A 22,340-nucleotide genomic window follows, 5' to 3' on the forward strand; every position below is an offset into this window, starting at 1 on the left:
CCCTTCTCCTTCGTCTCTCTTCTTGTAGGGAGCAGCCTCCATCCAGCCATCTTTTACCTCTTATCCAGCGTCTGGTTGCAAGGGCAGCAGCTTTAGGAAGGATGCCCACACTTTCCTCTCCCCAGGCACTTTGTCCGGCTCATCCCGGGGGCTCCCAAGGCGTTCTCAAGCCAGCTGAGAGACATAGTCTCAACAGTGCGTCCTGGGTCATCCCCGGCCCGGGGTCTCCTGCTGGTGGGACATGCCCAAAACACCACCCAGGGGAGGCATCCAGGAGGCATCCTAATGAGATGCCCGAGTCAACTCATCTGGCTCTTCCAGGCGTGGAGGAGCAGCGGCTCGACTCAGAGTGGATCATCGAGCTTCTCACCCTATCTCTTAGGGAGAGCCCGGACACCCTGCGGAGAAAACTCATTTCAGCAGCTTGTATCCGGGATCTTGTTCTTTTGGTCATAGCTCGTGACCATAGGTGAGGGTAGGAACGTAGATTGACCGATACATCGAGAGCTTTGCCTTTCAGCTCAGCTCTCTCTTCACCACAATGGACCAGTAAAGAGTCAGCATCATAGCAGACGCTGCACTGATCCGTCTGTCGATCTCACGCTCCATTCTGCCCTTGCTTGTGAACAAGACCTCAAGCTACTTGAACTCCTCTACTTGGGGCAGGATCTCATCCCTGACCTGGATAAGGCATTCCTGTCATCGTTTTAGCGAGTGATGTGACCCACATGCAGAAAAACCAACTTAGACGTCCAGAATGATTGTGGAATGTTTATTGGAGGAGCTGCGGTGGAGGAAGAGCGGGATGATCGGAGCCAGGAGCACGGAGTGGGGCAGCACTGGCGGAGCGTGAGGAGTTTAGCCAGAACTGGGTGGATCTTGGCGGTGATCGGTGGAGGTAACCAGAGGATCTGAAGAACGCGGCGTTGAAGAGCGAGGTGAGAACTATGAGCGGGGAGCTAGAGGCACAACCGTGGAGAAGATCACACTCACTGGACACTCAGGCAACGAGCAGTTGACAGCATGCTCCTTAAGAGCTTTCCTTAATGAGCCTGATGAATCGCACCTGGGCCCTCTGCACTCTGCCACTGCTCACAGTTGCTCCCTGTGGATAAAAGAAATATGCCACCCCGGACCCTGACAATTCCACCCTTTTCCGACTGAGGACCATGGTTTCAGATTTGGAGGTGCTGACTTACATCCTGACCACTTCACACTCGGTTGCGAACTGCTTCAGTAAGAGCTGGAGATCACAACTTGAAGAAGCCAACAGCACCACATCATCTGCAAAAAGTAGAGATGCAATGCTGAGGTCCCCAAACTGTACACCCTCAATGCCTTGGCTGCACCTACAAATTCTGTCCATGAAAGTTATGAACATAATCAGTGACAAAGGGCGGAGTCCAACCCTCACTGGAAACAAATCCGACTTACTGCCAGAAATGTAGACCAAACTCTGGCATCGGTGATACATGGACCGAACCACCCTTATCAGTGGGTACTACCGAAGCACCCCCCACAGACCTTTGGTGGTCTTTGAAGAAGAGAATCCCAGTTGTGCGATAGGGTGTACACCCCCTCGTCCCTGTTGATGGTTCTGCTTGCTCACTTCCTAATCTCAATGGTCTCCTTGATCCACCGCTTTAGTTTGTTGGATTCTGTCCCAGTCCATGATGTGGTTGTTTCTCCTGCAGTGGTCTGTGATGGTTAATTTTAGATTTTCCTGTTCTGCTTTTTCTCTTAGTGCCCGTGTCAATTGCCCCGCTGTCTCCTTTTCACATTCTTTTTGATGTTCCTTTTTCCTTATGTTGAATGACCTGCCTGTTTCCCCAATGTTTTGTTGCATGACTTGCATGGTATTTTGTAGATGACGTTGCATTTTTGTTCCGGTGTTATTGTATCTTTGGGATGTATGAGTAGTTGTTGGAGTTTGGTGTATGGTTTGATGGCTGTGTTGCTATAATGCTTCTTCATCGCCCGTTGTATTGGTTCAGTTATCCCTCAGATGTATGTCAAGATTACAATGTCTGTTGGTTTATCAGTTTGTTGTGTGCTTTGTTTTCCTTTCCCTTGTCTTGTCCTCTTTGTTTGTGACTTGTTGTTTTCCTTTGTTTATGGCCCATCTTGGATATTGAGTGTGTGAGTGCTTTTTCGATGTGTCTTTCCTCCTCCTGTCTGTCTTTCTCTTCGGTTATGATGGTGGTCCGGTCGTATAATGTTCTGAGTACTGAGTTTGTGCTCTGTAGGGTGTTCTGATGTCCAGAAGAGGTACTGGTCTGTCTGAGTGGGTTTTCTGTACACTTTGATCTTGATGTTGCCGTCATCTTAGTTGTGGATGTTTATGTCCAGGAAAGATATGGTCTGGTTTATTTCCTCTTTGTGTGTGAATTGTATGTTGCCAGTGTTGTCCATGGTGTTCAGATTGTTTGTGAGCTCTTGAGTGTGTCCAGTTTTTATTTTTTCCAGGATGTCGTCGACGTATGTATCTTTTACAGAATGTGGGTTTCCAGGGAGTGGGTGCTGTATGGATGGCTTTGGTTTCCAGGTTCTCTATGAAGAACTACTCATTATTGCAGATAGTCTCCCATTGCAAATTCTTCTGTCTGGCAATAGGTGGATTAGGAAACGAAATTTAGTAAAGTGCTGATGTCACTTACTGTCAGGTTTGTGCGTTTTTTGAGGGTCCAGTCTTTCTTGAAGAGTTTCTGTACAATGTGTAATGTGACGTCAATGGAGGTTTTAGTGAATAGTGAAATAACATCATGGGAAATGAGGATTTCATCTTTCTGTACTGTTATATTGTTGAGTTTTTGTGCCAGCTGTTTTGAATTTTTGCCGTGGTGTTCTGTTGTGCTAAGGAGGGGGTTGAGTATTTCTACTAGTGCTTTTGATAAATTGTATGTGACAGATCCGATGCTGTCGACTATAGGGCGTAGTGCAGGTGTCGGGAACCTTTTTGACTAAGAGAGCCATAAAAGCAAAATATTTGGCAATTTGTTTCATTGAGAGCCATATCATATATTTTATAAGTAAATTCAACTAAACCGTTTTTAAGGGTCTGAACCTGGGTGAAAACTCAGAAAACTGCACAAAAATTAGACCTGATGTAAAAAGCAATATTTTATAGATTTTACCACGAGCAATGTTCCCTCTAACTTTTCAAGTGTCTGTACAAACACACAAGCTCCATGTGCACACTGTGGATCACTGTATGCAACACTATATTAAACCAACCAAACAAACAAACAAACAAACAAACAAACAAACAAACAAACAAATATTGTCAATGAGAACTTTAACTTCAGGGATGAGAATTTTAACTTCAAGGATGAGAATATTCCGCAGATACGCGGATTTCCGTGTTTTTTTTTCCGTCGGAAGTATTATTTTCGTGAATCGTGTAGATCCGCTGAGAAAATTGTTGTTATATATGGAGGGAGCGGCTGGCAGCAGTATTGTGACAATAATATATATATATATATATATATATATATATATATATAGATAGATAGATAGATAGATAGATAGATATAGATCTATATATATATTATCGACATTCAATTCATTCTGGTCAAGATACTTGAATCGGTCACATGACATGTTTTCCCTGTCAAGCCCGCAAAGCTAACAAGAATGAGTAAGAATTTAGTTTGAAAAATATAAAAAATGCGGCAATTCTCTCCCAATTATATCCATCGCTGTGTCTCTTGACACAAGACGCTCGTCTCGGTCACGTGACATGTCACCCCAGTCTAGCCCGCGAGGGAAGCAAAAATGAACAAGAAACAGAAGTTTGGAAAACTTCTTCGGAAAGGGAAAAAACCCAATGATGAGATTGAAGAAGAAGAGGCTGCTACTTCTAAGAAAAGGAAAGCTGCATTTAAAAGAACATTTCTGGAGTCCTACTTAAAATATGTATTTATCGCCACAGGTGACTGACACGCCAAGCGCACTCGGCACAAGTGGCGACAGGCTAGCTGACGAGGCAATGAAGCCTTCAAAACTGCTTCGGCACATGGAGACCAAGCATCCTGCATTAAAAGACAAACCTTATCCACTTCAGGTGTCATTGTTTCCGATTACGCCTAGATGGGACCGGCTCGTTTCTGAAAAACAAACTCGGTGCTCCAATAATCCAACGTAATGGTGAGTTTTATTTTTTGTGGTTTATATTTGTTTTATGCCAGTCGTATCATTTTATGTCATCGTATTTATATATTTATGATAAATGTATCATTTATTTATATAAATTTATTATTTATTTATATAAAGGCCGGTCCGCAAAAATATTTCTGACGCATTTCTGACGCGTAACCGGTCCATGGCACAAAAAAGGTTGGAGACTACTGCTCTAGCCTCTGACCCTTTTTTTTTTTTCTATATTTTTGAGTTTTCAATCGAGAGAACTTCGAGACTGAATAATTTTTGCTCGATTGAGAATGGTGAGTGGAAATTATTGTTAGTTGTTCGAACAATTGAAACTTGTAATTCTCTTTCTTGCTTATTCATTATATTTCTACTTTATAATCGTTTATTTCGATTAATGATTAGTTTGATCTTTTATGCTTTAAATTACTTTTGTTTCTCTATCATAGTCATACTTTAAACCGTTCAGTTGTTTTTTAGATGAAGACAGCTTTAATCCTTGACATCAGGGAGTGTCAGAATCTGGTTCGAAACCGTTAACTTGAGCTCAGCTAGTGTGGGTGCACGCTAGTGAAAATAAACGAGTTCATGCGGTCTTAACAAAGACAGCTAAACTATTCCGAGCGGATAACAAAGGCAAAAATCTTAATGGGAAAGGAGAGCCGCCGAAACAGCCGCGATCGAGGAGATCCTGGGTCTCGACAAAGTAGTTAGTCAACCCTTGGGTTTCTTTGATTTCAGCGGGACTGGCGTCCGGAAATGACGGAATTAATCTAACAATAGATTAGTTACCTGAAAAGCGGTTAGACTCGAAACGAATCTTCTTCCATACCGGCTTAAATAAATTCTCGTCTCCCCTGCAGACTGCGTTACGGCAGAGGAGCTAAAGTACAATTTGGAGTACTCAAACGGCCTACCAAGCTTGTTTTAGGGATGTGGGAGGAAACCTGAGTGCCCGGAGAAAATCCATGCGGACATGGTGAGAACATGCAAACTCCACACAGGGAAGGCCAGAGGTGGAATCGAACCCGCACCCTCCTAACTGTGAGGCGGACGTGCTACCCAGTGCCCCACTGAGCCGCCCTACTCAGACAGCCATTTCATCTTAAAAGAACCGCTGCATCTCTTATTTACTTTGGCTTAGTGAGTGGATGTGTCCCTGCTCGTTAGTTTCACCATGATAAGGGTTTAGCTATCTTAGCATTTGCATGTCTTGACTCTGCCGCACTAACCTGCACGGCACGGATGGGCAAGACACCTTTTCAGGCACTGTCAATGCTATGAGTGGCTATAAGCACAAGTGAGCCATATCATTGGCTGGACACGTGTCATTCATTGATTTACACTACAAAAAGTCATAGAAAGAAAATCATTCGTCCACTTAATTATTTTAGATTACATCTAAGATTAGATATTAAATCAATTTATGCTGAATTTTATTTTGTATGCACCATGGAGTTTCTTGTGCGCAGAGACTGTGAGCAGTGCACAATTGCGCAGTTTAGAGGGAACATTGCTCTCTAGTTTCAAAAATTGGCTCAATAATCCCACCTACGTTTTTTTTTTTTAATGAAGCATTCTTGATGTTTCATCTAGAGCTGTGATAGTTGGGAGACATACTTTATATTATACTAGACTTGTAATTCACAAAAAGAAATCCACAGAAAGTCAGGAATTACCACAGGTGAGAGGAGGCTTGTAATCCAAATCGAGAAGGAATCCAGCAGCAGCTAGAGAGAGATCCTCACACTGGAGCTGACAACACGAACCTGCAACTGGTGACTGGGAAGCAGGCAGCTATATACCAGCCCTGCTGAGCTGATGAGCTGCAGGTGGTTAATTGCTGATTGGCCTCAGGTGCGAGATGAAGCACCTCTGGTCCTGGAAGGAGGCTTAGAGAGGCGGGTCCTAACATAAATATCTATTTGATACAGTGGCAAAGCTAACACTATGCCAGCCGACTCCCGATAGCTCCTTTCACTCAGCTGACGAGTTCATGAAATTTTTCGCTCGAAAGATTGAATCCATTAGGGATGAGATCAAGAATGACTATAACGATCGCTCAGTCGAGACCGCCGATTACCAGCGCTGACGATCATGCAATAACCCTCTCAAATTTTAAAAGCGTGTCCCTTGAAAGGCTTACACAATTAGTTAGTGCGGCTAAACAAACATGTTTACTTGACCCGCCTCCAGCCAAACTATTTAAATAATTATTTCAAATCTTAGGACCGTCCGTTTTAAATATAATTAATCTGTCTGTCTCCTCTGGGATAGTGCCAACATCCTTTAAAACTGCGATCATTAAACCGCTACTTAAGCAACCAAATCTTGACCCGGACTGTCTCAGTAATTATAGGCCAGTTTCAAATCTCCCATTCATAGCTAAACATCTTGAAAAAGTAGTGGCGCAGCAGATTATTGATTACATGGTCGCTAATAATCTATTTGAATCTTTTCAGTCTGGTTTTAGAGCAAATCATTCCACTGAGACAGCACTTGCTAAAGTGACTAATGATCTCATAACTATGGATTCAAACACTTCATCGGTATTGTTACTACTCGATCTTAGTGCTGCCTTCGACACTGTAGACTTCGATATTTTATTAGAGCGTCTTAAAGGTTGCGTTGGTATTTCAGGGTCAGCACTAGGCTGGTTTCACTCATATCTATCAGACAGGACGCACCGAGTGGTCCATGGCAATACGTCCTCTGAGCTCTATAAGGTTACGTGTGGTGTCCCACAGGGATCGGTATTAGGACCAATCCTATTTAATATTTATATGATTCCTCTTTGGGACATAATACGTAAATATAATATTAGTTTTCAATATTACATGGATGACACCCAATTATATAAGCCGTTATCAATGACAGAGCCGCGGGACTGTTGTAATCTTGAGGCGTGCCTCGTGGAGATCAACCAATGGATGTCTCTCAACTTCCTTCGTCTTAACCCAGATGAAACTGAGATGTTGATCATTGTTCCAGCTCATTATCAATACCGTTTAAGGAAACCACTATAACTATAGATAACCGTACTATCACTCAGAGTGATACTGTAACTAATCTCGCGGTAATATTTGACCAAACACTCTCCTTTCAAAAGCACATTAAGAATATAACCAAAATTGCGTTTTTTCACCTTCGTAATATTGCTAAGATTCGCCGACCGGTGATGCGGAAATTATTATACACGCGTTTATCACGTCGCGCCTGGACTACTGTAATGCATTATTCTCTGGTCTTCCCAAGTCCAGCATCAAAAGTCTACAGTTAGTACAAATGCTGCTGCAAGGCTGCTCTCACGGAAAAAGAAAATTTAATCACATTACCCCAATATTAGCCAACTTACACTGGTCCATTTAAGATGTGACTTCAAGGTTCTTCTATTAACCTATAAATCATTGCATGACTTAGCGCCTTCATATCTCGTCGACCTAGTTGTTCCTTATGTTCCGTCTCGTAACCTTCGTTCACAAAACACTAGTGTTTCAGTGACACCGAGGGCCAAGAAAATGTCTGCAGGGTCTAGAGCATTTTCTATTTGGGCTCCAGAGCTCTGGAATGCCCTACAGATGGATATTAGAACTGCTACCTCAGTAGAAACATTTAAGACACGTTTAAAGACATATTCCTAAAATATGGCCTTTAATTAACCTGTAGTGGCCGATTTGGCTGGAGTTTGTTGTTGCTCCCTCTCCCTGACCCCTCTCCCCCCACCCCTCTCCGGCTGGGGAGGTGGTTAGGTGACACCCAAGCTGACAGCGGCTATCTAGATTTTCGTGGACCAATTCAGGATGAGGGAACTGCAGCGGATTACCCTCCTCGAAGACACTGCCAGGACGATCGAGGGCTCCTCTGACAGCTCTTCACTTTGGCCTGGACATCCACTTTTTGATTTCCATATTATGTATTTTATGTGCCCTCTTTGCGTCCATTGCAGCCTGGTGATCCTGAAAGGGGGATCCTTCCATCTGTGGTCCCTTCTCAAGGTTTCTAATTTTTCCCCTGGTAGGTTTTTTTAGGCTTTTAGGCTTTGAGAATAATTGTCGATTTTTTTTGTCTATGTGAAGCCCTTTGAGACTGCTTGTGATTTGGGGCTATACAAATAAACTTGACTTGACTAACTTGACTTGACTCCTATCCAGGTAGGTGTTCTGAACTACTGTTTGGTGCATGGACACAAACAACAGTCAAGACCGTCCCCCCAATCCGGAGATGGGGAGATGAGGAGGCTATCCTCATTCGCTGGGGTGAACCCCAATGTGCAGGCGCCTAAGTATGGGCAATAAGTATATCCATACCTGCTCTGCGCCTCTCACCGTGGGCAACTCCACAGTGGAAGAGAGTCCAACCCCTCTCGAAAGAATTGGTGCCAGAACCCAAGCTGTGTGTGTGTGTGTGTATGTGCCTAGTTGGAACAACTCACACACCAACTCGGGCTCCTTTCTGGCTAGAGAGGTGACATTCCACCTCCCTAGAGCTAGCTTCCCCTCACCGGAGATTGAACCGCCAGGGTCCCCGCCTTTGGCCGCCACCCAGCTCACTCTGCACCCGACACCTTTCGCCCCTCTCACAGTTGGTGAGCCCATGGGAAGCGGGAACCATATTGTGTTTTCGGGCTGTGCTCGGCCGGGCCCCAATGGAGACATCTTGGCCGCCAGAGGCTCGTCTTTGAGCCTTGCCTCGAGGCCTGGCTCCAGAGGAGGGCCCTGGTGACCCGCGTCAGGGCAAAGGAGACCTGAGTTCATTTTTAATTATCATGAAAAGGGATCAGTGGCACGGTGAGGGCACTGGTTAGCATGTCCGCCTCACAGTTCGGAGGGTGTGGTTCAATTCCACCTCCGGTCCTCCCTGTGTGGAGTTTGCATGTTTTCCCTGTGCCCGTGTAGGTTTTCTCCGGACACTCCGGTTTCCTACCTAAAAAAACATGCTTGATTGAGCACTCCAAATTGCCCCCTAGGTGTGAGTGCGAATGGTTGTTTGTCTCTGTGTGCCCTGCGATTGGCTGGCAACCAATTAAGGGTGTCCCCCGCCTACTGCCCGATGACTGCTGGGATAGGCTCTAGATCGACCATGACCTCCGTGGGGACAAGCGGTTTAGAAAATGGATGGATGGATCATAAGGGATCAATGACGTGTGTTTTATCTGGCCCCTCAACTAGGACCCTGCCTGCTCGAGCACTGTGAAGGTATCTCTGGAAAAAAAAACATGCCACTTTAACTTTAAATGCATTTACATCAAATGCTATAAAAAACAATGCAGTTACAAGGGACCCTTTAATATGATAACATGCATTTAACATATGTAAAAAATGCTAGACATAGCAACACATTTGCAAATCAAAAATAAATTGTAAATTACAATACAGAAACACTTTAAGATGTACATGTACCAAAAACATGTTTCAGAGTCCCCTGACTTTGCACAAAAGTGCAGTACAGGAACAATACTGTAAGTATGCCAAAAGGAAAAACAAGTTAAAATCTTAAACATGAATTTATGGGAATTCTGCTTCGAGACATAGTATACTGGATTTGAATGAGTGTTACAGCGGCAGAGGGATAGTTGTCTCTCAACTTCAGTCAAGGGTTCAGTCCTTTGTCCCTGGTGTGATGTTCAAGTCTCTTTTAATAATCTACAGAGTTAAATGATACATTTCCTCTCTGAGCAGTTGGCATGAGAGCTGATATAAAATTCCGCAAGACACGATCTACTTTTTGCTTTTCTTTTGTCCAATTGCGTATTTGATTACCATGTATCCAGTGGAATGCCTTTCTTTACTGAAATATCGTAATGCATCTCAATTTTAAGTTTCTAAAGGCTAAATTACTTTTTGTCCTGTGTTTTAAATGAAAAATGAGTTACTGTCTCATTTCCTCTCTGAGCAGTTGGCATGAGAGCTGATATAAAATTTCGCAACACACTATGATTTGCTTTTCTTTTGTCCAATTGCGTATTTGATTACCAAGTATTCAGTAGACTAGCTTTCTTTTTGAAAGGCTCTCAATATCGTAATGCATCTCAATTTTAAGTTTCTGAAGGCTAAAATACTTTTTGTCCTGTGTTTTACGCTTTTTCTCTGAATGACTTTGCCATATCTGAACAAATCTTTGATCAGTTTTCTTGACAAATGTCTTTTTCTTCTGTATCCAATACGTTTCAACAAAATTAGTAATCACTTTTAACTGTTCCTCCAAGTGTTTTCTCATCTCATGCCCAGTGCATTTCATCTCACCAATCTCTTTTTTTTCAATGTTTGTATCCTTCCAGATTTTTCGTAGGCAGTCTCTTTTAGAGGTATGGCTCGCTGTAGAAATATCTTGTTTGGGCAATGATGTATGTATGTTTTCAAGCCTGCTCTCATTTGCATCCTGGAGATTGACCTTTGCTTTTTCTCGTGAATGTAGCTTACTTATTAAGTGATCCTCACACAACTTCAGCTCAGTTCTCACTTGCTGTGTTTTCTCCATGTCAACCATCTTCTTCAAGGCAAGGGTTTCTTTCTGATTGGTTTCTTCATTCGTCTCAAAATAAAGTCCTTTCTTGGATATGTTTTCAAGCCTGCTCTGTTTTGCCTCCTGGAGATTGGCCTTTGCTTTTTCTAGTGAATGTAGCTGAGTTATTAAGTGATCCTCATTCAACTTCAGCTCAGTTCTCACTTGCTGTGTTTTCTCCTTGTCAATTTTCAGGCCTTTTCTATTGACATCAATGTTTGTCTTGATTGAAAGTAACTTTTCCGTTGCCTTGCCGATGCTGTCAATATGAGAATCAAGATCTTCACATTTCTCATTAAGTTCTTTTATTTTCACCAATATCGACAGCAGACGACCCAACCGGTACCTCTGTCTCAAAAGCAATTTGTTTTTACCTGACATTTGGTCTGTCATCCGTTCAAGGTCTACAATCATATTCTTCAATGAAAGTGTCACTGTCTGCACACCTTTCTTGTTTTGTTCGAATTTGACTAATATTTTGTCATTTTTTCTAATATTCTTTTCATTCAACTCCTGGAAATTTGCCTTTGCTGTTTGTAAAAACTGTAAGTTATTTATCACTTGATCTTTCCATACTTTCAGGTCAGACCACATTTGTTCCAGCCTGTCCTTCTCCATTGTTTGTTCTTCTTCCTCGACGTCAATTTTATGCTCCAACAAATGCAAAGCTTCCCACTCATTGCTGACTCTGTTCAAAGCGGAATCCACATTTTCTCTGTTCTTATCAAGTTGTTCTTTTTGTTTCACCACACTTGACAGCAGAATTCCCAGCTGGATCTTTTTTCTCAACAGTAGTTTGCTATTAACTGCTACTTGGTCTGTCATCTGGTCAAGGTCTGCTAGTGTGTTTTTCATAGCTAATGATATTCTTTGCATGCCACCCTTGTTATTTTCCATCTGGAGATTTTTCTCGTAAATTTCTTCAAGTTTCTTTTCATTTTCCTTCCGGAGTTTGACTTTCACTTTTTCTAGTAATGGAATGTTAGCTTCTAAATGGTCTTCCCATGCTTTCAGCTCTGCATGCTGTTGTTCCATCTCGTCTTTCTCAATATTGAGTTTTCTTATGTCTTCTTGAATATAAGGTTTCTTTGAAACTAATTTGCCCCTGTCATCAGTGAGTCTTTCCCTAGTAGCATCAATGACCTTTTGGTTCTCCTCAAGTTCTCTTTGTTTCACCATGCTTGAAAGCAGACTACCTTGCTGGATCCTTTCTTCCAGTATCAGTTTGTGTTGATTTCGTATTTGGTTTGTCACTTGATCAAGGTCTGCAACCATCTTTTTCAAGGCTTGTGTTTTTTTCTGAATGGTTTCCTTATTTGCCTCAAAATGAAGTCCTCTCCTGGATATTTTTTCAAGCCTGCTCTCATTCGACTCCTGGAGATTGGCCTTTGCTTTTTCTAGTGAATGTAGCTTCGTTATTAAGTGATCCTCACTCAACTTCAGCTCAGTTCTTACTTGCTGTGTTTTCTCCATGTCCATTTTCAGGCTTTTTCTCTTGACATCAGTGTTTGTTTTGATTGAAAGTAACTTTTCCCTGTCCTTGCTTATTCTGTCAATATGAGAATCAAGATCTTCATTCTTCTCATTAAGTTCTTCTTTTTGTTCTACCATTGTCGACAGCAGATGACCCAACTGGTACCGCTGTCTCAAAAGCAATTTGTTTTTACTTGACACTTGGTCTGTCACCCGTTCAAGGTCTACAAGCACATTCTTCAATGAAAGTGTCACTGTCTGCACACCTTTCTTGTTTTGTTCGAATTTGACTAATATTTTGTCATTTTTTCTAATATTCTTTTCATTCAACTCCTGGAAATTTGCCTTTGCTGTTTGTAAAAACTGTAAGTTATTTATCACTTGATCTTTCCATACTTTCAGGTCAGACCACATTTGTTCCAGCCTGTCCTTCTCCATTGTTTGTTCTTCTTCCTCGACGTCAATTTTATGCTTCAACAAATGCAAAGCTTCACACTCATTGCTGACTCTGTTCAAAGCGGAATCCACATTTTCTCTGTTCTTATCAAGTTGTTCTTTTTGTTTCACCACACTTGACAGCAGAATTCCCAGCTGGATCTTATTTCTCAACAGTAGTTTGCTATTAACTGCTACTTGGTCTGTCATCTGGTCAAGGTCTGCTAGTGTGTTTTTCATAGCTAATGATATTCTTTGCATGCCACCCTTGTTATTTTCCATCTGGAGATTTTTCTCGTAAATTTCTTCAAGTTTCTTTTTATTTTCCTTCCGGAGTTTGACTTTCACTTTTTCTAGTAATGGAATGTTAGCTTCTAAATGGTCTTCCCATGCTTTCAGCTCTGCATGCTGTTGTTCCATCTCGTCTTTCTCAATATTGAGTTTTCTTATGTCTTCTTGAATATAAGGTTTCTTTGAAACTAATTTGCCCCTGTCATCAGTGAGTCTTTCCCTAGTAGCATCAATGACCTTTTGGTTCTCCTCAAGTTCTCTTTGTTTCACCATGCTTGAAAGCAGACCACCTTGCTGGATCCTTTCTTCCAGTATCAGTTTGTGTTGATTTCGTATTTGGTTTGTCACTTGATCAAGGTCTGCAACCATCTTTTTCAAGGCTTGTGTTTTTTTCTGAATGGTTTCCTTATTTGCCTCAAAATGAAGTCCTCTCCTGGATATTTTTTCAAGCCTGCTCTCATTCGACTCCTGGAGATTGGCCTTTGCTTTTTCTAGTGAATGTAGCTTCGTTATTAAGTGATCCTCACTCAACTTCAGCTCAGTTCTTACTTGCTGTGTTTTCTCCATGTCCATTTTCAGGCTTTTTCTCTTGACATCAGTGTTTGTTTTGATTGAAAGTAACTTTTCCCTGTCCTTGCTTATTCTGTCAATATGAGAATCAAGATCTTCATTCTTCTCATTAAGTTCTTCTTTTTGTTCTACCATTGTCGACAGCAGATGACCCAACTGGTACCGCTGTCTCAAAAGCAATTTGTTTTTACTTGACACTTGGTCTGTCACCCGTTCAAGGTCTACAAGCACATTCTTCAATGAAAGTGTCACTGTCTGCACACCTTTCTTGTTTTGTTCGAATTTGACTAATATTTTGTCATTTTTTCTAATATTCTTTTCATTCAACTCCTGGAAATTTGCCTTTGCTGTTTGTAAAAACTGTAAGTTATTTATCACTTGATCTTTCCATACTTTCAGGTCAGACCACATTTGTTCCAGCCTGTCCTTCTCCATTGTTTGTTCTTCTTCCTCGACGTCAATTTTATGCTCCAACAAATGCAAAGCTTCCCACTCATTGCTGACTCTGTTCAAAGCGGAATCCACATTTTCTCTGTTCTTATCAAGTTGTTCTTTTTGTTTCACCACACTTGACAGCAGAATTCCCAGCTGGATCTTATTTCTCAACAGTAGTTTGCTATTAACTGCTACTTGGTCTGTCATCTGGTCAAGGTCTGCTAGTGTGTTTTTCATAGCTAATGATATTCTTTGCATGCCACCCTTGTTATTTTCCATCTGGAGATTTTTCTCGTAAATTTCTTCAAGTTTCTTTTCATTTTCCTTCCGGAGTTTGACTTTCACTTTTTCTAGTAATGGAATGTTAGCTTCTAAATGGTCTTCCCATGCTTTCAGCTCTGCATGCTGTTGTTCCATCTCGTCTTTCTCAATATTGACTTTTCTTATGTCTTCTTGAATATAAGGTTTCTTTGAAACTAATTTGCCCCTGTCATCAGTGAGTCTTTCCCTAGTAGCATCAATGACCTTTTGGTTCTCCTCAAGTTCTCTTTGTTTCACCATGCTTGAAAGCAGACTACCTTGCTGGATCCTTTCTTCCAGTATCAGTTTGTGTTGATTTCGTATTTGGTTTGTCACTTGATCAAGGTCTGCAACCATCTTTTTCAAGGCTAGTGTTTTTTTCTGAATGGTTTCCTTATTTGCCTCAAAATGAAGTCCTCTCCTGGATATTTTTTCAAGCCTGCTCTCATTCGACTCCTGGAGATTGGCCTTTGCTTTTTCTAGTGAATGTAGCTTCGTTATTAAGTGATCCTCACTCAACTTCAGCTCAGTTCTTACTTGCTGTGTTTTCTCCATGTCCATTTTCAGGCTTTTTCTCTTGACATCAGTGTTTGTTTTGATTGAAAGTAACTTTTCCCTGTCCTTGCTTATTCTGTCAATATGAGAATCAAGATCTTCATTCTTCTCATTAAGTTCTTCTTTTTGTTCTACCATTGTCGACAGCAGATGACCCAACTGGTACCGCTGTCTCAAAAGCAATTTGTTTTTACTTGACACTTGGTCTGTCACCCGTTCAAGGTCTACAAGCACATTCTTCAATGAAAGTGTCACTGTCTGCACACCTTTCTTGTTTTGTTCGAATTTGACTAATATTTTGTCATTTTTTCTAATATTCTTTTCATTCAACTCCTGGAAATTTGCCTTTGCTGTTTGTAAAAACTGTAAGTTATTTATCACTTGATCTTTCCATACTTTCAGGTCAGACCACATTTGTTCCAGCCTGTCCTTCTCCATTGTTTGTTCTTCTTCCTCGACGTCAATTTTATGCTCCAACAAATGCAAAGCTTCCCACTCATTGCTGACTCTGTTCAAAGCGGAATCCACATTTTCTCTGTTCTTATCAAGTTGTTCTTTTTGTTTCACCACACTTGACAGCAGAATTCCCAGCTGGATCTTTTTTTTCAACAGTAGTTTGCTATTAACTGCTACTTGGTCTGTCATCTGGTCAAGGTCTGCTAGTGTGTTTTTCATAGCTAATGATATTCTTTGCATGCCACCCTTGTTATTTTCCATCTGGAGATTTTTCTCGTAATTTTCTTCAAGTTTCTTGTCATTTTCCTTCTGTAGTTTGACTTTCACTTTTTCTAGTAATGGAATGTTAGCTGCTAAATGGTCTTCCCATGCTTTCAGCTCTGCATGCTGTTGTTCCATCTCGTCTTTCTCAATATTGAGTTTTCTTATGTCTTCTTGAATATAAGGTTTCTTTGAAACTAATTTGCCCCTGTCATCAGTGAGTCTTTCCCTAGTAGCATCAATGACCTTTTGGTTCTCCTCAAGTTCTCTTTGTTTCACCATGCTTGAAAGCAGACTACCTTGCTGGATCCTTTCTTCCAGTATCAGTTTGTGTTGATTTCGTATTTGGTTTGTCACTTGATCAAGGTCTGCAACCATTTTTTTCAAGGCTTGTGTTTTTTTCTGAATGGTTTCCTTATTTGCCTCAAAATGAAGTCCTCTCCTGGATATTTTTTCAAGCCTGCTCTCATTCGACTCCTGGAGATTGGCCTTTGCTTTTTCTAGTGAATGTAGCTTCGTTATTAAGTGATCCTCACTCAACTTCAGCTCAGTTCTTACTTGCTGTGTTTTCTCCATGTCCATTTTCAGGCTTTTTCTCTTGACATCAGTGTTTGTTTTGATTGAAAGTAACTTTTCCCTGTCCTTGCTTATTCTGTCAATATGAGAATCAAGATCTTCATTCTTCTCATTAAGTTCTTCTTTTTGTTCTACCATTGTCGACAGCAGATGACCCAACTGGTACCGCTGTCTCAAAAGCAATTTGTTTTTACTTGACACTTGGTCTGTCACCCGTTCAAGGTCTACAAGCACATTCTTCAATGAAAGTGTCACTGTCTGCACACCTTTCTTGTTTTGTTCGAATTTGACTAATATTTTGTCATTTTTTCTAATATTCTTTTCATTCAACTCCTGGAAATTTGCCTTTGCTGTTTGTAAAAACTGTAAGTTATTTATCACTTGATCTTTCCATACTTTCAGGTCAGACCACATTTGTTCCAGCCTGTCCTTCTCCATTGTTTGTTCTTCTTCCTCGACGTCAATTTTATGCTCCAACAAATGCAAAGCTTCCCACTCATTGCTGACTCTGTTCAAAGCGGAATCCACATTTTCTCTGTTCTTATCAAGTTGTTCTTTTTGTTTCACCACACTTGACAGCAGAATTCCCAGCTGGATCTTTTTTTTCAACAGTAGTTTGCTATTAACTGCTACTTGGTCTGTCATCTGGTCAAGGTCTGCTAGTGTGTTTTTCATAGCTAATGATATTCTTTGCATGCCACCCTTGTTATTTTCCATCTGGAGATTTTTCTCGTAATTTTCTTCAAGTTTCTTGTCATTTTCCTTCTGTAGTTTGACTTTCACTTTTTCTAGTAATGGAATGTTAGCTGCTAAATGGTCTTCCCATGCTTTCAGCTCTGCATGCTGTTGTTCCATCTCGTCTTTCTCAATATTGAGTTTTCTTATGTCTTCTTGAATATAAGGTTTCTTTGAAACTAATTTGCCCCTGTCATCAGTGAGTCTTTCCCTAGTAGCATCAATGACCTTTTGGTTCTCCTCAAGTTCTCTTTGTTTCACCATGCTTGAAAGCAGACTACCTTGCTGGATCCTTTCTTCCAGTATCAGTTTGTGTTGATTTCGTATTTGGTTTGTCACTTGATCAAGGTCTGCAACCATTTTTTTCAAGGCTTGTGTTTTTTTCTGAATGGTTTCCTTATTTGCCTCAAAATGAAGTCCTCTCCTGGATATTTTTTCAAGCCTGCTCTCATTCGACTCCTGGAGATTGGCCTTTGCTTTTTCTAGTGAATGTAGCTTCGTTATTAAGTGATCCTCACTCAACTTCAGCTCAGTTCTTACTTGCTGTGTTTTCTCCATGTCCATTTTCAGGCTTTTTCTCTTGACATCAGTGTTTGTTTTGATTGAAAGTAACTTTTCCCTGTCCTTGCTTATTCTGTCAATATGAGAATCAAGATCTTCATTCTTCTCATTAAGTTCTTCTTTTTGTTCTACCATTGTCGACAGCAGATGACCCAACTGGTACCGCTGTCTCAAAAGCAATTTGTTTTTACTTGACACTTGGTCTGTCACCCGTTCAAGGTCTACAAGCACATTCTTCAATGAAAGTGTCACTGTCTGCACACCTTTCTTGTTTTGTTCGAATTTGACTAATATTTTGTCATTTTTTCTAATATTCTTTTCATTCAACTCCTGGAAATTTGCCTTTGCTTTTTGTAAAAACGCTAAGTTATTTATCACTTGATCTTGCCATACTTTCAGGTCAGACCACATTTGTTCCAGCCTGTCCTTCATTTTTTGTTCTTCTTCCTCGACGTCAATTTTACGCTCCAACAAATGCAAAGTTTCCCACTCATTGCTGACTCTCTTCAAAGCGGAATCCACATTTTCTCTTTTCTTATCAAGTTGTTCTTTTTGTTTTACCACACTTGACAGCAGAATTCCGAGCTGGATCCTTTTTCTTAACAGTAGTTTGCTATTAACTGCTACTTGGTCTGTCATCTGGTCAAGGTCTGCTAGTGTGTTTTTCATAGCTAATGATATTCTTTGCATGCCACCCTTGTTATTTTCCATCTGGAGATTTTTCTCGTAAATTTCTTCAAGTTTCTTTTCATTTTCCTTCCGGAGTTTGACTTTCACTTTTTCTAGTAATGGAATGTTAGCTGCTAAATGGTCTTCCCATGCTTTCAGCTCTGCATGCTGTTGTTCCATCTCGTCTTTCTCAATATTGGGTTTTCTTATGTCTTCTTGAATATAAGGTTTCTTTGAAACTAATTTGCCCCTGTCATCAGTGAGTCTTTCCCTAGTAGCATCAATGACCTTTTGGTTCTCCTCAAGTTCTCTTTGTTTCACCATGCTTGAAAGCAGACTACCTTGCTGGATCCTTTCTTCCAGTATCAGTTTGTGTTGATTTCGTATTTGGTTTGTCACTTGATCAAGGTCTGCAACCATCTTTTTCAAGGCTTGTGTTTTTTTCTGAATGGTTTCCTTATTCATCTCAAAATTAAGTCCTTTCTTTGATATGTTTTCAAGTCTGCTCTCATTTGCCTCCTGAAGATTGGTCTTTGCTTTTTCTAGTGAATGTAGCTTCGTCATTAAGTGATCCTCACTCAACTTCAGCTCAGTTCTCACTTGCTGTGTTTTCTCCTTTTCAATTTTCAGGCTTTTTCTATTGACTTTAATGTTTTTCTTGATTGAGACGAACTTTTCCCTCTCCTTCCTTATTCTGTCAATATGAGAATCAAGATCTTCATGCTTCTCATTGAGTTTTTCTTTTTGTTCTACCATTATCGACAGCAGACGACCCAACTGGTACCTCTTTTTCAAAAGCAATTTGTTTTTACCTGACACTTGGCCTGTCACCCGTTCAAGGTCTACAAGCATATTCTTCAATGAAAGTTTCACTGTCTGCACACCTTTCTTGTTTTGTTCGAATTTGAAGACTATTTTGTGATTGCTTCTAATATTCTTTTCATTCAACTCCTGGAGATTTGCCTTTGCTGTTTGTAAAAACTGTAAGTTATTTATCACTTGATCTTGCCATACTTTCAGGTCAGACCACATTTGTTCCAGCCTGTTCTTCTCCATTGTTTGTTCTTCTTCCTCGACGTCAATTTTACGCTCCAACAAATGCAAAGCTTCCCACTCATTGCTGACTCTGTTCAAAGCGGAATCCACATTTTCTCTGTTCTTATCAAGTTGTTCTTTTTGTTTCACCACACTTGACAGCAGAATTCCCAGCTGGATCTTTTTTCTCAACAGTAGTTTGCTATTAACTGCTACTTGGTCTGTCATCTGGTCTAGGTCTGCTAGTGTGTTTTTCATAGCTAATGATATTCTTTGCATGCCACCCTTGTTAATTTCCATCTGAAGATATTTCTCGTAATTTTCTTCAAGTTTCTTGTCATTTTCCTTCTGTAGTTTGACTTTCACTTTTTCTAGTAATGGAATGTTAGCTGCTAAATGGTCTTCCCATGCTTTCAGCTCTGCATGCTGTTGTTCCATCTCGTCTTTCTCAATATTGGGTTTTCTTATGTCTTCTTGAATATAAGGTTTCTTTGAAACTAATTTGCCCCTGTCATCAGTGAGTCTTTCCGTAGTAGCATCAATGACCTTTTGGTTCTCCTCAAGTTCTTTTCTTCGTTTCACCATGCTTGAAAGCAGACCACCTTGCCGGATCCTTTCTTCCTGTATCAGTTTGTGTTGATTTAGTATTTGGTGTGTCACTTGATCAAGGTCTGCAACCATCTTTTTCAAGGCAAGGGTTTCTTTCTGAATGGTTTTCTTATTCATCTCAAAATTAAGTCTTTTCTTGGATACGTTTTCAAGTCTGCTCTCATTTGCCTCCTTGAGATTGGTCTTTGTTTTTTCCAGTGAATGTAGCTTAGTTATTAAGTGATCTTCACTCAACTTCAGCTCAGTTCTCACTTGCTGTGTTTTCTCCTTTTCAATTTTCAGGCTTTTTCTATTGACTTTAATGTTTGTCTTGAGTGAGACTAACTTTTCCCTCTCCTTGCTGATTTGACCCTTTACGTCAGCCTCAGAGTTCAGTTTATCCTTTTTTTTTTTTTCATGAATTTTACTTTTGACATCGATATAAGACCTCATTGCACATGGATTTTTCATTGTGTTTCTTACTCTTTTCATGGGAGCATCCACTGTTTGTGTATATAATATATAATGTTTGTGGCTGAAATTTTCAATGTCATTTTCATGTATCTGTGTACACAATTTGAATTTGTTTAATTTTTCATTGAAGTCTTCATCTTTTGTCGGCATTATATTGTCAAAGTTATTTTGCTCAGTTTTTAAGAAAAATGTTTTTAATAAGTGTTTAATTTTTTCAGTTCTTTGCTTAAGATGTAGTGCCCTACCCTTGAGGTTGTGTGTAGTTCTACTAAAGTCATCGAATGAGGTGCAAATATTTTTTTTTTTTATTCTGAGCTCACACATCGTGTTTTCCAATTGATTGAGTGTTTCATTTAATAATTCTTTTTTCTTTAGAAAACTAATTTGTCTTTGTATGTCTGCCTTATTTCCTTTCATGTTACACATGATCAATTGCAGATCATTTTTTATTTTTTTTACCTCCTGTGTTATTTTCTTGAAATCACACATTTCCTTTCTGCCTTTAATTTCTAAACTTATGTGTTCCACTTCACATTTGATTTTACTTGTGATTCTTGGGTGTCTACTCATCTTTTGCTTGATGTCATGAATTATTTGGGACAAATATTCACAGTGCGTTCTCATACTTGTATCCATCCTTATGCATTTATGAATCCCGTCACTCTTGTTTTCACACTGATTAGGGTCGTTTGTGATAACAGAGATAGTAGCCTTTTTCTGGCATTTTTTTGTATTATGTTTTAAGATCTCCAAACGATCCAGCTCTTTGGTCACCACCTCCAGTTGGCAATTTAGGTCTTTTTGCAATTTTTGTCTCCCCCTTTTTAGTGATTTCTTCTCTAATTTTAACTCAGCATCTTTCAATTTATTTTCTTGCTGCATTCGACTGACTCTTCTTAAAAGATTTAAATAGCCTTTCTGTTTGATCTCCATTTGATATTTTAACATTTCATTGTCTTTAGTTTCTTTTTTCATACATTCTAATTGAAATTCAAGGTCTTTTATTTGTATTTGTTTCCGGATGTCAAGCATTTCATTAATTTTGTTTTGTGGTTCATTTTTTTGTTCCTCTGGATTTTCAGTTTTGGTGAAAATAATTTGTAAATTATGTTTAGTCTTTGTCCTTTGCAAATTATTTATATCAATTACCAGTCTATTGACCTCCTGAATTTTTTCCTCCATGGTCTCCATAGAATGTTGTATTGTCTTTCTCAATTTCTCATCTTTCACCTTGAGTTCATATGCCTCATTTTCAGCATGTTCCACTTCTCTTATTAATTCCGTCATAAATATTTCTTCAGTCATTTCCATTTCTGTTTTTTCTGTGTCATCCGATGTAAGTGTTTTGTCATTGACTTCTGTGCTTGCTTGGGGGTTTTCTTTAGATGTAAACACAGATTTTATTATTTTAATTGAAGTGTCTTTATAGTTCCTTCCGTCGAACTGAGGGTTCTTCAAATCCAGTTTGTCCTTTCCAAAAAAAAAAAGAATGTTGTTTTGTTATTTGTCGTTCAAGGTTTTCTCATTATTAAAGGGAGGGCAAAACAAAGAGATTCAATTTTCACTAGCCCAGTTTTCTTTTTTCCATCAGGAAAATGGAAAAAGTTAGCATTTTCTACTTTAAATAATAAAACAACGAACGCCTTTAAAAACGCCCACGTTTAATGAGGAATCAGGCCACATACTCCTCCCCTCCATGTCTTGGTTGATGACGTCACTGAAGGAAATTATTGCACTGACTATCACTTAAAACAGGCCTGTCCAAAGTCCGGCCCGCAGGCTAAATCCGGCCTCCGGTTAGATTTCATACGGCCCGCAGCTTCAGTCTTACAATGTATTATTCATGGCCCACCTGCACTGCCAAACTGAATAAAAAGAAAATCATGAAAATTGAAACTGTAATTCCTCCTTGTATGAAAAGGTTGTAGCACCACTTTAATAATATCAGTCTGTATTCGTGTTGCAAACCCCTCTACGCTCATTTCTGCTATGGCGACTTCAAAGAAAACGAGGAAATTTGACAACTAGGGTCGTCGCTTTCAAGAGAGATGGGAATTATATACTTTTTTTCGCTGAAAATCAAGACAGATGTGTTTGTCTAATTTGGAAAGAGACGATTGCCTTGTTTAAGGATTTTAACCTAAAGAGACACGACCAGACTTAACATGCTAACACATACGACAAACTAACAGGGAGTGACCGTGCTGATAAAGTGAAGCAGCTCCAAGCTGAACTGATATCACAACAGCGATTCTTCACGCGGGGCTGTGAATCAAAAG

At 40.1% G+C, this 22,340-nt stretch overlaps 1 protein-coding gene across 9 annotated transcripts in view; it reads right to left on the reverse strand.

Moving 5' to 3' along the window:
• LOC147050538 (uncharacterized) overlaps nt 1–22,340 on the reverse strand; it is a 60,079-nt gene that overhangs the window by 8,919 nt on the left and 28,820 nt on the right. For 7 of the 9 annotated variants that reach the window (XM_085922810.1, XM_085922803.1, XM_085922800.1 and 4 more), the window contains 4 exons: nt 5,826–21,531; nt 1,200–1,284; nt 994–1,105; nt 58–911 (listed from right to left, as the gene is read on the reverse strand). In XM_085922810.1, the coding sequence (XP_085778936.1) occupies nt 10,126–21,372 (11,247 nt within the window). In that variant the 5' untranslated portion in view covers nt 21,373–21,531 and the 3' untranslated portion in view covers nt 58–911; nt 994–1,105; nt 1,200–1,284; nt 5,826–10,125. The remainder of the gene's footprint in view (nt 1–57; nt 912–993; nt 1,106–1,199; nt 1,285–5,825; nt 21,532–22,340) is intronic. The other 2 variants (XM_085922805.1, XM_085922802.1) reach the window with 1 other exon arrangement.

The sequence above is a fragment of the Syngnathus leptorhynchus genome, chromosome 10 (assembly GCF_054491065.1).
Source record: "Syngnathus leptorhynchus isolate UIUO chromosome 10, UIUO_Slep, whole genome shotgun sequence".
NCBI lineage: Eukaryota > Metazoa > Chordata > Actinopteri > Syngnathiformes > Syngnathidae > Syngnathus > Syngnathus leptorhynchus.